The 16,816-nt window shown below is 35.2% G+C and overlaps 1 protein-coding gene across 16 annotated transcripts in view; it reads left to right on the top strand.

Annotated features, from left to right (window-relative positions):
- The window catches only part of DOCK9 (dedicator of cytokinesis 9), a 112,986-nt gene that overhangs the window by 60,036 nt on the left and 36,134 nt on the right, over positions 1-16,816 (top strand). For all 16 annotated transcript variants that reach the window (XM_038159689.1, XM_038159646.1, XM_038159618.1 and 13 more), the window contains exons 10-28: positions 1,349-1,423; positions 1,517-1,657; positions 2,026-2,226; positions 2,357-2,479; positions 4,883-4,965; positions 5,409-5,531; positions 7,111-7,190; positions 7,276-7,463; positions 7,586-7,651; positions 8,182-8,274; positions 8,530-8,653; positions 9,042-9,163; positions 10,591-10,677; positions 11,277-11,366; positions 13,042-13,157; positions 13,292-13,361; positions 13,500-13,625; positions 13,754-13,825; positions 16,052-16,198. In XM_038159689.1, the coding sequence (XP_038015617.1) occupies positions 1,349-1,423; positions 1,517-1,657; positions 2,026-2,226; positions 2,357-2,479; positions 4,883-4,965; positions 5,409-5,531; positions 7,111-7,190; positions 7,276-7,463; positions 7,586-7,651; positions 8,182-8,274; positions 8,530-8,653; positions 9,042-9,163; positions 10,591-10,677; positions 11,277-11,366; positions 13,042-13,157; positions 13,292-13,361; positions 13,500-13,625; positions 13,754-13,825; positions 16,052-16,198 (2,127 nt within the window). The remainder of the gene's footprint in view (positions 1-1,348; positions 1,424-1,516; positions 1,658-2,025; positions 2,227-2,356; positions 2,480-4,882; positions 4,966-5,408; positions 5,532-7,110; positions 7,191-7,275; positions 7,464-7,585; positions 7,652-8,181; positions 8,275-8,529; positions 8,654-9,041; positions 9,164-10,590; positions 10,678-11,276; positions 11,367-13,041; positions 13,158-13,291; positions 13,362-13,499; positions 13,626-13,753; positions 13,826-16,051; positions 16,199-16,816) is intronic.

The raw sequence follows: 16,816 nt of genomic DNA, 5'->3' as shown, positions 1-16,816 counted from the left end.
AATATTACCTTTGCAAAACATGCATACAACTTCCTTGCCATCCTTAAATTTTTTCCCATTTCCTGTATTTCCCAATTATACCAGTTGTTTAACAAGCTAATTCTGCCAGTACTCTGCTGGTGTTGAGTATCTGGGTCGTCTCTTTCACAGCAACTCTCCTCTTTCCATCTTTTTATGTTAAAGTTAACAAAGTAAAGTAAATTAAAACCATTGGAGCATCTATATTCAAAATAGCACCTCAGAATTTTCTCTTCTGTAATACATCCTCTAAGCCAAATTCTATTTTTAAATTCCTGTTATCAACCTAAAAATATGGTTATGAGCTCTTAGAGAGTGTTCTTTTGTTTTGTTTTGTTTTTTCTTTCTCTTGAGACATAGTAGAAGTTGCTTCAGTCTCCAGCAAAGCAGATGTAGACTTCCTGCTGATGGTCAGTGATGAGCATTTTGGGTTTTTAACTTCTTTTAAACCCATGAAGGCTGATCCAAAAAGAAACACCTGCCTGTAATGTAATATTTTGTATCCTTGTTTAGCCAGCTGCTGCTTTAAGAATGACATTTCTCCTGCATGGGTAATTTTGGTACATGCATCTGTTCATTTGTCATGTCCTGTGACTTTAAAAATCATAGAATGCTCTTTAAATAATACCTTTTTCAAACAAAGATAACCTATGTATACCATCAGTCTTCCCATTCTATTTTGTCCCATTTCACTTTTGTTTTACTGTTAAAAGATAGGTATCTACAAATCCCACTGTACAGTAAACTCTGCAAAGTAACTTTTAAATGTGAGGGGTTTATTTTTTGGAAGTTTTTGGGTTTCCTCCAGCTGCCCACAGGAAAACCACTTCTTTGGCTGTAGAGCTCAAGAAAAGTTAAAAAAAAGCAACTAACAAAAAGAAAAAAGAAAGCAAGCCATGATGGTGTTTCTTAATTTAGGTGATCTCTTGTTTCCTCAGCAATCTTATGATCTCAGGATAGCTCTGAGCTTTAACCTGCAGTCATACTGTGTGTTTTTATTTTAAAAAAATAGGATTAGGAGAGTTATTGTTTAAGGAGGCAAATATATAAATGACATTGAAATGTACTTCTCATGAGCTTGGAAGGTTGCATGTTGCTGATGTAAGGTTTTGTACTTCGAGGGCTGGAAAAAAGCATTCGGAGAAGAGGCTCTCACTTTGTGCTTAGTCATGTTTGATCAATGTACACTAAGGAGGTACAAAGCTCAGCAAGGGAGAAATGAATGCATGAATCAAAAATGTGTGGAGCTTTGAACGTCTCAGAAAAAGGCATGAAATTAAAGCCCACTTTAATAGTGTGACATCAAAACCTCTTTTCTTATTTTGAACAGAGTACCAGAGAAGCAGAAATCAAGCTGAAAACTGAAAGCAGAGTTAAACTTTTTGCCTTGGATCCAGATGCACAGGTTAGACTTCTTACAAGGAAGCAGGGGTATTTTATGTTGATCCTTTTGAGATGAAAACAAACTTACCTTAATTTTTCTTTTCTCTTTTTAAAGAAACTTGACTTTTCTAGTATTGAACCAGAAGTGAAGCCATTTGAGGAGAAATTTGGAAAAAAAATTCTTGTAAGGTGTAATGATTTATCTTTTAATTTGCAAAGCTGCGTTGCAGAGAATGAAGAAGGACCAACAACAAATGTAAATAAATAATCTAATTACTTTCTGTTAATTCAGAAATGAATGTCCTAATGTTTGGTTGGCATTATCCTTAATGGCAGGCATTCCTGGTTGTGATTGAGAAATTTATATTATGGAGATTTTTGCTCTTTTAAGTCACAATGAAGGCCTGAAAGCTATATAAAGTAACTTTGCTGCTAATATTTTTGTTGGGTGGTGAAGAGAGAAATTTTTCTTTCACTATCTTTTACATGTTGTCAGTAATGCCTAGGGAGATGGCCATATGTGTTCATGAAAATGTTACTTATCTTTTTTTTATACACATTTTTACAGTGATCTAGATGCCAGCACTGACACTTGATTCTTTTTTTTTTTTTTGAAATGTCTAGGTAGAACCTTTCTTTGTCACACTGTCACTATTTGATATTAAAAACAACAGGAAGATTTCAGCAGATTTCCACGTGGATTTGAACCATGCCTCAGTGAGGCAGATGCTGTCCAGTGCATCCCAACAAATGATGAATGGCAGTGGTGACAGCTTACACAGAATTCAGGACATTCATGAAACTGTCTTGCAGTATCCAAAGCAGGTAAGAGCTAGGAACCTGAAGAACTAGTAAGATTTTGGATACAAGTTTCCTACATTATTTTGTTGGCTTTCTATTATGTGATGTAAAATGTGCATTTTCCTTCTTTGTTTATCTCTTGTTTTATTTCTAGGGAATATTCTCAGTCACATGTCCTCATACTGACATTTTCCTTGTGGCTAGAATAGAAAAGGTGTTACAGGGAAGTATTACACATTGTGCTGAGCCATATATGAAAAGTTCAGATTCGTCAAAGGTACGTTATTTTCTTCTGTGGCATGAAAAAAATGCTGAGGGAAACCAATTGATTTCAAATTAATAATATAAATCAAAATCGTAGTTGTTTTATAGTAAATTCATGTAACTGGGTAATTTGATTTAGTAAGTTGTAGTTATTTCTAGTAACTATTATTACATTCTAGATAAAGGAACATTTTATTGGAAACATTTATTTCACTTTTTATGATCGTGACAATATAGTTTTTAGAATGTCTTTAAGTAGACTGTTTTGACAAAAGAATATTGGACTTCAAAGTGAAAGTTGAGTTGAAAATTGTGGAACAGTGAAATGTTAAATATAGATCATAACTGTATGTCTCTCTTAGTTAATGCATCTTACTTAGTGTAATATAGTTGGCGATTTGTTTGTCTTACTTTTTGGTGACAATAGTTCACTGTAACTCTATCTGCACTCCTGCTGGTTTTTTCCTCCAGAACCATTGAAATCATTAAGCTTCTGGTTTTATGTATAAAATTCTTTGCAGATTTGCTAGAACCCCAAATCGCTTCTGGAAATCATCCACTGGAACATCTTAAGTTTCCAGGAATCTAGGATGGCATAACATTTTCTCAGAAACATAGCTACAAAAAGTTTTGTTAGTTGCTACTTCTTGTTTGTCAGTGAAGAAGCAGAGGTTCAGTGTTTTTGATTTACAATTATGCTTAAATAGCCAGACTGGCACACAAGAGAAAAGTGTTTTTGTAACCCGTGTCAGCTGCTGCTGACATTCTGCCTGTTTTCAGCTGAGAAGAAACAGTTAACTTTCAGTCTCTGCAGGGCAACAGTGTTCTTTCCTACCAATTTGATGCTGGCTAAGCTGCATGTAAAAAACCATGTATTTTTCACTTGGTCTTAACATAGATCAACCTACAGATTTGTTTTTCCAGGAATGTGTGAGTTATTTTTTTTCCCCCAGCTATTGTTGGAAAACAGCAGCTTTGTATTTTAGGAATCTGGTTTTGATGTTTGACTGTTACTGAGTTAAAATAAAACCTGAACTGAGTGTAGGTGATTTTGGTATCCTTGGGCCTGAGCTGGTTAGGTTATCCTGGGGAGGTTAAATAAGCCCAGGTGTTCCCACATTTGATGCTGAGTTCTGGACTTGTAGTTGCCCTCTACGATGGCAGTAGACAATGAGAATGCTCATGGTTATATGAACTTACACTTTCTAGCATTCAATCACTTATAATTTTATACAAGTGAATGCTTAGTTTGAATTTTTCTCCTGTTCCTGTTCTCAGGGACTAGACTGTATTAATCTGAAACAAAGTAGAACACTACCAGCTACATAGGCCTCCGTGTGGGTCAATGTAGGGAGAGAGTTCCAGCTCCCTGCAAAATTAGTAGTCTGGACAAGAAAAAGGGGAAATGGAAGCAAATTCTACAGCCAAAAAAAAAAAAAAATCACCTTTTCTCCCCTTTAATGTTGAATACAGTGATTTAATGATTATTGATTAGTAAGGTTTTATGCTTCCGAGTGCTATTTCCCCCTTTTTTACAGGAAAGGGTAATGGAGAGTTCTCTCAAACACACTAATAGAATCACCTCTTTGAAATATCAACAGCACAGAACAGGGATAATATTCAGGAAGTTTTACTGTGTAGTTGGTTTTGCCTCTGGCAAAGAGTTCTGCTCTGTGTGGACACATGGGAAAAGCTGATTTCTGGAAAAGAGAAGCCCAAGTGGTTCAGCTCAGTGTTGAACATCTCAAGCCAGTGGGTTTCTAGCTTCTGATGGTTATATTTGTTGGTTCTGTGTAATGGAGTTTTTTGATCATTTAAAAGTTAACAAAATCAAGAATTTAAACTTTTAATGAGAACAATATTGCCGTGTCCATACACGGGGTTGTCCATGTGATCTTCATACAGCTCTTCTCCACAGTCTCTGTGTGTATTTGTAGGACAAGTCTTGCAGAGTATTGTACTACTTACTCTGCAGGAATGTGTTCTGGTACATAGGGTGTGTGGTGGATATAGGTGGGGGAGCAAGTGAGAGGGGAAATGTTGGGATTTTGGTTTTTTTTTTTGAAGTTGGAGCTTTATTTTTAGAAACAGTTTAATTTTGCTCTAGCTTTCAGTCTGTATTCTGTGTGTAATAATGTTTCTCATGCTTAATTAAGTATTTCTTAGCAGAAATGTAGATAGATTTGTTTTCACCCACGAAGTGCTGTGAAATCAGCAGGCTGTTCTTTACCTGAAATGAATAGTTAAGGGGCATTATCAATTATCTTTCCCTTCACATACTTAGGATTAATCTGTAATCTTCTAAAGAAGATTTTCTAATTCATATCAATGCCAATATGTGGGGTTTTTTCTTGAGTACTAATGGTTCAGAAAAATGTAGCTTTTCAAATATGGCTATTTCTTATGTCCCTTGTAGGTTGCACAGAAAGTTTTGAAGAATGCTAAGCAGGCATGCCAGAGATTAGGTCAATATAGAATGCCTTTTGCCTGGGCAGCTAGGTGAGGACAAATCTTGTCAATCTGTATTTTTTTCCTAACTTTTCTCTAACATGTTTTTTTGCATCTTCCTTCTTGTTAAACTTAATATGCTATTTGAATTATTTCTTCTTTTGCTTTCAATTAACTGAAGATTTCCAACAACTTTGCACTTCAGCTCTGTAGTAGGAAAAAAGTTATAAACATACATTATTATTCAAACTGTTGATATTGCCAGCTGTTTTCTGTTGTCAATATTTTTTTATGTTATTAAGGATGAAACGGCTCACACTTGTTTGTTAGACTATTTATATGTTAAACTCACCTACAATGAGTAAAATATTAAATGATTAATGAATATTAATGAAGGATGGTAAAGGATATTCTGATTTGTAATAAAAAAAATTTCCTGAAATGAATTTCAATGCGTTCATAAACTCAGCTAAAAGCAGAATTTCTACTTTCAGGACGTTGTTTAAAGATGCCTCAGGAACTCTGGACAAAAATGCAAGATTTTCTGCTCTCTTCAGGCAAGACAGTAATAAACTCTCAAATGAAGACATGTTGAAATTGTTAGCGGATTTCAGGAAGTAAGTCTGATTTTCCCACTTGGAAAAACAGAAATAAACCAACCTAAAGCCCCTCACTCCTAACCCACACCATATTTTGTTATGGTCTTGAACTGGAACAGCTAACATTTTTATGTGTGTATATATACATGTCTTTCACATCAAATATAGAATCTGTATAAATATAATTAAGGCCTTCAAACAAGCTACAGATCTTTCTTTTAGGTGTTTTGGGGGCTATAAGCAGGACTGAAGTATAATTCCACATGTAGAATGCTGTCAGCATCATATCCTGAAGTATCTCTGCTAGGAGTTATGTTTGCACAACATGCTCATCTGTTCCTCCAAGGAAAACAAGTATGAGCATAAATCATCTGTTCCCTGACCTTGGACAGGGGATGCTGGCTCTCAGGGAAAGGGATTCAAGCAAGTCTCCAATCCACCTTCCTTGGGAATGTGTGTGTCACAGGATACCTACATAACAGAACATTGTGGTGTTTTTACAAAGTATTCTTAAAGGCTTCATCAGGGTGTGTGCAAGGCTTATGAATATTAATTTGAACACTCACTAAGCACAAAATGGGCTATAGTTTCTTCTTGCTTAGCAAATCTGATAAGGAGATGAGGTTTGTAATGGATATTTCAGCTCACTTTCAGCAAGTGGCTGAAGGTTTTGTTGAACTTCACACAGCAGTGGAATTGCTCTGTATACTGGTACTCCTTGCCATAAGTGCTGTCACTGGAATTGAAACAAACAGTAAATTAGCCTGCCACACTGCTTTGTGAGTTAAGGAAGTGCTTTTGCTTATTTCATATTTTTTTGGTTATTTTAAGCATCCTGTTTGTGCAACCATGTACAGTATTTCACAGGAAATACAGTAAGAAAGGAGTTCTAATGTCTGAGGCATATCTACTGGAAAATATCCCAACTCCAACCAGAAGTTTGCTTCACAGCGTGGGATTGCTTTTTGGGAAAACTTTGCATCCACTTGTTGTGCAATAATATTAAAAAATCGTGCTGCTGACTGTCTTTACTAATAAAGGGTTCTGCATGGTTTTGGTATGGAAAATCCTTGTACTTCATGTTTCTGAAGTAGCTACACCATAACATCTATGCTTGGGTTTTGCAAGGTGATTTGTTAGTCTGGAAAAAGGAGGAGATAGGAACTTGCTGATTTCTCTTTCCCCAGGTTTATCTTACTGCCATAAATCCTTATCACTGGCCACTGAGATTTAAAACTTACTTACAGATTCCCTCTTTGCTGCAAATCATAGTGAGTTACTACATGGCAAAACTTGGTTTGGAAAAGTGTTTCGTTTCAATTTAAAGAAAGAAAAAGTCATGCTTTTCTGTGACCTTTGTCACACTTGTGTGTCAGGTCTTTTTTTTCCTCCTGAGAATTTAAAGGAAAAGAAAACTGTGTATCTAGGCAAAAAGCAAGACCACATCAGTCATGCACCCTCAAACCACCTTTCCTCTCATCCTCCTATTTCAGGATATTACTTTTGCCTCTGTTTCCTATTATCTTTTTTTACTGGCATCTGATTTGCATTTAGCCTGACTTTTAGGTGTTTTGTTGTTTCTTTTTCCTTCCTACAGACCTGAAAAGATGGCCAAACTTCCTGTTATTTTAGGAAATCTGGATGTTACAATTGACAATGTGTCACCAGATTTTCCAAGTAAGTATTAACACTGTTAAATTGACATTCAGGCTTTTTCCTCTTCAGTTCTTTATTTGTTTTTTTTTTCCCAATGTATTTTCAGATTACGTTAACTCATCATACATTCCCATGAAACAGTTTGAAAACAGTACGAGGACACTCACAGCATTTGAAATAGAGGAGTTTGTTCCCTGTATACCAAAATGCACTCAGCCTTTTACCATCTACAACAATCATCTTTATGTTTATCCAAAGCACTTAAAATATGACAGTCAGAAGTCTTTTGCAAAGGTGAGTAGAGGAAACCTTTACCACCTTCTTTCTCAGGTTTAGTTAAGATTGTTTACATATTTATTTCTGTGATGATCTCTCTGATTAATTGCTTGGGTTTATGTTTTCATCTACTGCTTTAGGCTAGAAATATTGCAGTGTGTGTTGAGTTCAAGGATTCTGATGAAGAGGATTCTTTGCCTTTGAAGGTCAGTCTTTTCATTTTTGTGGGTGGTAGAAGTAAATAGTGAGCAGTTAGCTAAATAACAGTAGTACTGGATTATTTGATCTAGTTTGGGATGGTGGAGAGTAACTTCTGGATGGCTTGCTTGTTTCTGATAAAAAAGATTCTAAGGAGTCCTCAGAGCATTTCATGTCTTTAATATTTTTTACTAAAATTCTAGGAATAAACTTGTTGCAAACAAGGGTAGCTTATACCTGCTCCCCAGTAAGTTAAAACATTAAAGATTTATTTCAACAGCAGAGCCAAACTCCATTTTATGAGCTATCACAGTGTATCAAAGGTGCCTGGAGGACCAGAAGTAGAGAAATGTAGAGACATCCTGAAGTGAGATCACAGTGTCAGCTCTACTGCACAGCAGGCAGATTTAACATCATGTAAAGAAACCAAGTTAAACACAAGTTAAAATATTTCAAACTCTGGGTGTGGCATCCTAAGCCGAGAGTAAAAGAGGATCACAGGGTCTTTTTGTTCTTTCTTCCTTTTCTGTCTTCTTAGTGTATCTATGGTAGGCCTGGTGGACCAGTATTTACTAGAAGTGCGTTTGCTGCTGTTCTGCATCACCATCAAAATCCAGAGTTTTATGATGAGGTAAGCTGCCTTTCTGAGGAAACTTTACCAGGTCAGCTACTATGTAAGTTTCAAAATACAAGAAAATATTAGAGGGTTGCAAAGTTCCCAGTTAAATTAGGTCCCCTTTCTAAGGACTTTTTAAAGTTCTGTGTGTTTGATTTGTGGTCTAGCTTCAAATAACATACAGCCTGAAATGGCTTTTTAAATGTAGAGCCAGTAACACATGTCAGTGCTCTAGCTAAACACTTCTACAGAGATTTCTTTGCCTTTCAGATTAAAATAGAGCTGCCCACTCAGTTACATGAAAAGCACCATTTGTTGTTCACATTCTACCACGTCAGCTGTGATAATTCAAGCAAAGGGAGTACAAAGAAGAAAGATGTTGTTGAAACACAAGGTTTGTACACTAATGCCTTACTTTCAGTCATTACTAGGGAACTTTTTTGAAGTATGCTTTTCTGGTGACCCATAGTTTTTGTGATCTCTATAATGCTTTCTGATTACATAGGACTGACCGAAAGATTTAATAAAATATTTTATCTAATTTAAATGGTTCAAATTTTGATTTAGAGTGTCCATCAAATGTACAGTGTTTTTCAAAATCAGTGACAGTTACTTTGTGCTTTCAATGTTTTATAGTTGTTTGAGTTCAAATCATTTGGCCTTTACAGTAACAGCTTCTATTTTATGAATTACATGTCAGAATTATTTGGTAAGACTTTTGTTGAAAGGGTGTGTGATAAGTTTCATAATATTTAAAATTACTTGCCTTTCCTATTCTGTAGTTGGGTATTCTTGGCTTCCTTTGATAAAAGATGGAAGAGTGGTCACCAATGAGCAACAAATTCCAGTGTCAGCAAATCTTCCATCGGGCTATCTTAGTTACCAAGAAGTGGGTATTGGAAAGGTATGTTGTAGAAAATGCCTCTAATCTTAAAAAACAACCCAAACATAGTGGAGAGAAGGTTTGGTTGTAATTCCCCAGTCTGCTGATAAGATTTAAGTAATTTCCCAATAGAATTTATTTTCATTTATAGTTGAAATGGAGTGCTTAGCAAAAGTTAGATGTCCAGCTCAGAAGAAACAAACAAACACAAAGAGACATGGGAGACAAAAAAAATGTATTAGGACAGATTGAGTCAAATTCTTGTAAAAGTCAGAAAGTTCTTACATAGTTACTTCTGTTGTTATTTAGCTGATACAATTAAGATATGCTTATGTTTCATTTTCTATAGTAATAATTAACTAGAAGCTACAGTAATTTTTAAACATGTAAAATTATTTTGAGTTTATGAAGGTATGCAAATAATCTGAAGTCCTTTACTAAATTTTTTTTAGCATTTCATGCTGTCTCCTTTCAGTAAGTCCTTTATTCCTGAACAAGTCTTATTCTCACGTCTTGATTTTTGTGATCTCTATACTTCACAAGTAAAATTTATGGTTGTATTTTTCAAAGCAGAAAGCTTGCATAATTGTAGTCATAAAAATCATACCAAGGAGGATACAAAATGAAAATGTGATAGGGAATTTGACAAAGTTTGAATGCAGAGACAAAATTGACTAATTTTGGAGGAAGAGACCTAAAATCAACAGCAAGAGGTGCTGCTCTCCTCCTGTTCTGCCACCTGGTCTTCTTCAAACTCTGCTGTAAGCTTTCCAACCATCGTCTCCTTCACATCTTTCATCTTCTCACGTTGTAGGTGTATTCTTTATGCCTCTGCTGTTTGTCTCTGCTCATGCCCATGGGTAGAATGTTAGGACCAATATGACTAGTGGTAGATTTAGCAACAAAATCTCTCCCTAACTGGATATCAGGGTCAGCATTCTCATTCTCAGTTCTTTGGAAATGGGATGAGAAGGAAGGACTGGCTGCTACCTATCAGTGACATATGTTAAGTTTTAAACCTTGTGAGTATCTGTGGAAATCCTTGTGTTATTTTTCTGAGAAAATAGAAATCCTTGTGTTATTTTTCTGAGAAAATAGAAATCCTTGTGTTATTTTTCTGAGACAGCTAGTAAATATTTCTCTCTAGTCAGAAGTTTCTTTGCAGAGTTGTAGAGGAAACACAAAATCTGTGACTCGCAGAGAATCAATTTTCTTAGCCACCAAGGAAAATACTGTGGGACTTGTAAAATACATTTTAAGCTTCATAAATGCTTTTGGAAATATTGCCTGCATAATTTTGCTTTTTTTATGACTTTATTCATTGCACACTGCATTTCTTCAACCTGTTTTTTTCTTTTTGAAAGAAGTGTTGTTAATGGTACTGTTAAGTGTTTTATTTTAATATGCTACTACATTATTTTACTTTTCCCCCTCATGTGTGTGTGCAGCATTCTGGTCCTGAAATTAAATGGGTAGATGGAGGCAAACAGCTGCTAAAAATATCCACTCATCTGGTGTCAACTGTGTATACACAGGTGAGTTTTAAAGCAAATTTAATTAGAGAATTTTTAGGAAGGATGTATATTTATAGTATGTATATACAATATATGGGAAAATTCTTAAACTCAGTGTGCTCACCTCTTTTTTGTCTCTTGGGATTTTCTCATGGTCTCTTTCTTTTACATCAGATGTGAAAAACAGATCTTAAATGGAAACTATTAAAAACATGAGCCTTTTGTCTCCTGTCACCCATTCCAGTCTGAATTTTCCAGTTAGATGAGAGGTCATAGTTGTCTAAAAGCTGTTCACTGGCGTGTCTGCAGAGCAATGAGTCCTGTTAAACCTTTTCAAAGAAAACATATTATGATTGGTTGGGATAATTAAGTATGCTATTTTCTGTCCGTAGAAAGCAAATATAGGTGGCATTTTGTATAATGTGTATTCAAAAAACACTTGAAATTTCATTAAAAAAAATAAGACTTCATAAGTCTTCAGAATAGTGCACTTCAGCTGTTATTTTTGAAAATTGAATCTATGGACAAAGATATGTATTTATACATGTAAATATTTTTAATGGATTATAGATTGTAAGGTTAGATATTGTTTAATTTGTTGTTCATTTTGTCTTTGACAGGACCAGCACTTGCATAATTTTTTTCAGTACTGTCAGAAAACAGAGTCCGGAGCTCGTGCACTAGGAACTGATCTTGTAAAATATCTTAAGGTATAAAATGGCAGTGAATGGCAGATTATGTAATTCACTTATGCTTTTGCAAAGCCTTGGAGCTTCAGACATTTTATGGGTCTCATTTTTCAGTGTGAGGATTAATACTGTGACTATGACTCGTATTAATGGAATATGCTGTGGAAAAAACCCACAAAGATACTTTCTTCCTTAAATAAATTTACAATTGCAATGTAAGAGGAAACCACAAAGAAATAATGAGACAGTGTTGGTCAGCTTTATGAGTGGTAATTTCAAAACACTAATGGCTTAGTTTGTCAAAATAATCAAATTGAACTGTGTATGGAAATTGAAAGGAATCACAACTCTTGATTTTTCTGAAATATTGCTTAGAAGGTCATCATTGTCATGTCTTCAGTTCTCTTTCAGGATTTGATCTATAGAGTGAATGAATGGTTTCCACTTCAATTTTTTCTGACACAGATCACATAGGATGAAAGACCATTTTGTCTCCTGAATAGTGTGGATGTGCAGGCAAACAGTCAGAGACAAGACAGCTGCCTAACACCCAACACTAAATGGAAATGTTCGACATTTGTTATCTGCATGCACCTTCAGCAAATACATTCTTTTTGTGAAATTCCCTTTAATTCCAGGGAATTTTGTGGCATAATGCTTTGTAGGATGAACTTCATACACTGCCTTTTCTGTTAGGGTGGTTATGTGGGGAGCTGGGGTTATTTAGTCTGGAGAAAAGGAGACTCAGAGGTGACCTTATCACTCTCTTCAACTTCCTGAAGGGTGGCTGTGGTGAGCTGGGGGTCGGTCTCTTTCTCCGGGCAACAACAGACAGAACAAGAGGACACAGTCTCAAGCTGTGCCAAGGGAGATACAGGCTAGAATTAAGGAGGAAGTTTTTCACAGAAAGAGTGGTCAAATACTGGAATCATCTGCCCAGGGAGGTGGTGGAGTCACCATCTCTGGACTTGTTTAAAAAAAGACTGGATGTGGCACTTGGTGCCATGATCTAGTTGAGGTCTTGGAACATGGGTTGGACTCGATGATCTTAAAGGTCTCTTCCAACCTAGAAATTCTGTGATTCTGTGATTCTGTCTGTAGGATCTTTTGCAAGTGATGGAATGCAAAGGCATATCGGGAAGAAATTGTAATTAATAATTCACTGTCTCAAATTTCCATTAAGTAGTTAGGGATTTTAGTTCATCCTCAGTTTTAACATCGTTATTAGTTTATTGTTTAGCAGTAAGGAGTTTAATTAGTATTGCACTTAGCTCAGGCAAGAAATCTGCATGTTTTTGTGGAGCTTCTGTTTGCTAAATGTCTGCATTGGTGGATGAAATACCAAAATATACCAATGTCAGTCTCAGCGTGCTGTTGGGCACATGGACAGACTTTTCACTGAATCATGACCCAGAGTGCATTTCAATGGAACGGTACAGATAAGTACTTCTGAAATGCTGTTAATAACACCTAATTTGTATCCCTAATTTCCTTTCCTGTAGAAAACATTTGCTAAATATTTCTATTGGAAAATATCCTCAATTGCTTTCTACGCCATATTTTTGGTAACAAGCACCAAGTGGTGCAAGCAGCTTGTATTTTTGGAAAAAGACTTGCAATAAATATTTTGGTTTCAGAATTTGTGATTTAAATGCTGTTGATTCACAGGAGTGACAGTATTACTACTCTCTTTTAGAGCCTTCATGCTATGGAAGGCCATGTGATGATAGCTTTCCTGCCAACTGTCCTAAACCAGTTGTTCAGAGTTCTCACCAGAGCAACTCAAGAGGAAGTTGCAGTCAACGTGACAAGGTAAAGAATTTTAAGTGGTTTGCAAAGTCTACATGATGAGTGGGTTATCACATAAATCTGTAACTGAGTGGCATTTTTGCTGTTGCAATCACAGCTTTCTTTATAGGTTTACTTGCTTTTTGACTTCTCTTTAGGGTTATTATCCATATTGTTGCTCAGTGTCATGAAGAAGGTTTGGATAGCTACCTGAGATCTTATGTGAAGGTAGGTAAAAGTAAATTGAATATTTCACTTTTTTATTTCCTTAAGAAAGAATATTTTGAATTCAGTTGCATCTATTTAATTTCAATTCTTTTGTATGATGCCATAATTTTGTATTTTATTCTGTTTTTCCTCCCCAAGTATGCATACAAAGCAGAACCCTACGTTGCCTCTGAATATAAGACAGTACATGAAGAGTTGACCAAGTCAATGACAACAATTTTAAAGCCATCTGCTGACTTTCTTACAAGCAACAAACTGCTAAAGGTATGTGTTGAACTGTACTTTTTACTGTATGTTCTTACCTAGTCATAACTGAAGAACAGAAACTAAGTGTATTGAAATAGTTGTTGAACACATGTGGCAATCTTACTGAATTTTTCTTTCCTCTGCAGTATTCATGGTTTTTCTTTGAAGTTCTGATAAAGTCAATGGCTCAACATTTGATAGAAAACTCTAAAGTGAAGGTATGTCAACTTTTGCAAAAGAAATATTCTAAGGAAAAATATGGTCTGTATGGTCTCTTCTTTCTCCAATCACATTTTTCTTATTGCATATTAGAAAGAAAGGGAGAGAAAGAGGCAGCAGGAGAAGCCAGTTGAAATATTAGATAGAGAAGACTGCAGGGCTGGATTCAACATTACTATAAAAGAATAGAAACCCTTAAAATCCATAGAGTGGTGCAGTCTGTGTAAATCATTCTACACCCTATTAGGAATTTGTAATTCTTGTGGTACAAGGAGGTTGGGAGCAGTAGATAACACTTTGATGTAAGCAGTATCCAAAAAAATGTGGCTTTTTCCTGACCAGTACTGTAGCTGTGATATTAAATGACCCTGAGAACAGTGAGTCATGAAAGTTACAGTCTTCTGTATGTAGTAAGAAGTGTCAATATTTAATTTTGTGTTATTTCCTACGCTGGAAGGAGAATGCTAAAACTTCAGAAATGCATTTTTCTACAGGCTTAGCCTGTAAGCAGTGTTTTTTGCATTGGTGACAACTTTTTAGTGTATTTACTTCTGGATTGAAACAAGTTTCAAGTATACAACATAGTCTCATCTGAGTAACATATCAGGTTGTTGTGATATTGTTATCACTATTTTCACTGTGTATTTAGAATATAACTGGAGTCTGAAGTACACGAGGGAAAAAATAATTGTACAATGATCAGGGAAAAAGCTTTGTAGTTCTACACTTAGTAGTCTGTGGTATCATCAGTAGAGTTTGAGTCCCAGTTCAACAAACCTCATTGTCACCTTCTCTGTAATGTGAAAGGGAGAGGAGAAGAACTTAGAACAGTTGGCAAGTATTCTCACCCCTGAACATTGCTTCTTGATTTACAAGCCCCTTAAATATAAATTATTTAGCTAGATTTTTTTCTGCCTGACTAGGTAATGTAATAAATGCAACATACACTCAGATGTTTCCTGCTTATTATCTCTGATAAAAAGATGCATTTCTCTGTGCAGCAAAATTATTTCTATAGCAAGGATTATGTTTAATTACTGTCCAACAAAGACTGAGCTACAAGGGCGTTGTAGGACATTGGCATATCAAAACAATCTTTAATTCTTATTTGTTACTTCTTGCATGAGTACTGTTTATATTTATAAAGGGATCTTTTTCAGCCTTAATGTGTATTTTAAATTTTTTTTTAAACTAAAGCTGGAGGTTTTGGACCACAATTCAAACACGAAGGAAGCAAGTTATGTAATCATTGATTTATGTGGGGCCTTGACAATGACTTGTTCTGTTTAGGAATGTTGCATTTAATGTAGCTCAAAAAACTATTTAAATAAAAGTATTTGGGCATGGATGTTTTGATTTCAGTTTTCAAAAAGAGATAATGACTGTACAATTGAAACCATTTTTGTCAATGTCATCAGCCTCACACCACATGTCATTTAGTCTCTTCACACAAAAGACAGAATCTTTAGTAAAGGTTGTAAGATGTAGAGAAATAAGAGACTCTGCAGTGCCAAAAAGCTGAAGAACACTTACTGACCAATATTGTCAGAGTGCACAAATTCATTGATGAAGATAATTTAGGGGGTGAGTGGAAAGTAAGAAATTATGAATGAAGAGGAGATCTTTTAAGCTAATTGGCAAACTACCAAAAAGTAAGAGAAAAGAATTCTGATTGTGGAAGCTTAAAAACACAGAGAGTGAGGTTCTGATGCCTGAGGAGCTGAGATTTTGAAGTTGCTGAGGAGCAAGAGAAAGAAAGAAGCATGGATGACAATTTCCTCAATGATGAAAGCAGTTATTACCAAGATAGTTGCAGAAAGCAAAAAACCATTTTTTTTCCAAGACAGAAAAGACTGTCTGATAATATAAGGCAGCTGGTGGCTGCTTTGGAGAGGAAGATGGCTGAAATTAAAAGATTCCCTCTTATTCTTAAGCTTGTGTAGTTTATTGCAGTATATAAAAATATTAATGCATTATACTTAGAAGCTTTTATACATGTGGTTTGTGTCATCAAAGACTGCCTTGCTTGAATTTCAGTAATAGAAGTTAGTGCATGTTATCATATTTTCTTTGAAACAAATGATCCTTCACTCTAGAAAATGAGAACATTCGAAAACTCTTTCCTCTCTCCCTGTCAGGTTATCTATATCTTATCTAAAGTAAATTTTCTGGTATATTCTAGTGTTATAAACCATATTTAATATTGTATCTGAATTAATTTCCAGCTGTTGAGAAACCAGAGATTTTCTGCCTCCTTTCATCATGCAGTGGAAACCGTTGTTAATATGCTAATGCCACACATCACTCAGAAGTACAGAGACAATCCAGAGGCCTCAAAAAATGCAAACCATAGCCTGGCTGCCTTTATAAAAGTAGGTACACAAAGAGATTTGGACTCTGTGGTTATTCTTTCAATAATAATCCTTCTGTATGGATGTTATGGAATCTGAAAGCCGACTCATATGAAGCTGCACATGCATTAAGCCTTTTAAATATAGTTTTGTGTCCATGTTAAAATGCTTTGAAGTATGATTTGCATCTTCTGTAAACAAGATGACATCCATTCAGAAATTTGGTAATTTAAGAAATGAATTTGTGTTTTATTCAAAATGTATTTTGATTTTTCTTTTTTTTTTAATTTAAAAATGTCATTTGGGTTGCCTTCAAATCCTGCAATAGTTTTCAGCAGTGCTTTGTTTAAATGCATTTTATTTCACTGTCTTTCATTTTTCAGCAAATTATATCTACAAGGGATAAAAAAGGATGGCAACTGAAATGGTAGATGAAACTTCTAGTGGCATGACATTTTCATTTCTGTCAAGATTCTTTTCAAATGGCTTTTTATATGTGGTTTATGAGCAGCACTCTTAAGGGAAAATTTGGTATTCATATATATATTGTATATATGTATATATATTTAGTTTGCTTGTTTCATCTTTTTTTTTAATCTAACTGAAATGTCAATAATGTGTTTCTAAAATAAACTTATT

Source organism: Motacilla alba, chromosome 1 (genome assembly GCF_015832195.1).
Source record: "Motacilla alba alba isolate MOTALB_02 chromosome 1, Motacilla_alba_V1.0_pri, whole genome shotgun sequence".
In the NCBI taxonomy this organism is placed as follows: Eukaryota; Metazoa; Chordata; class Aves; order Passeriformes; family Motacillidae; genus Motacilla; species Motacilla alba.
This window is presented reverse-complemented; position numbering and strand designations above follow the sequence as displayed.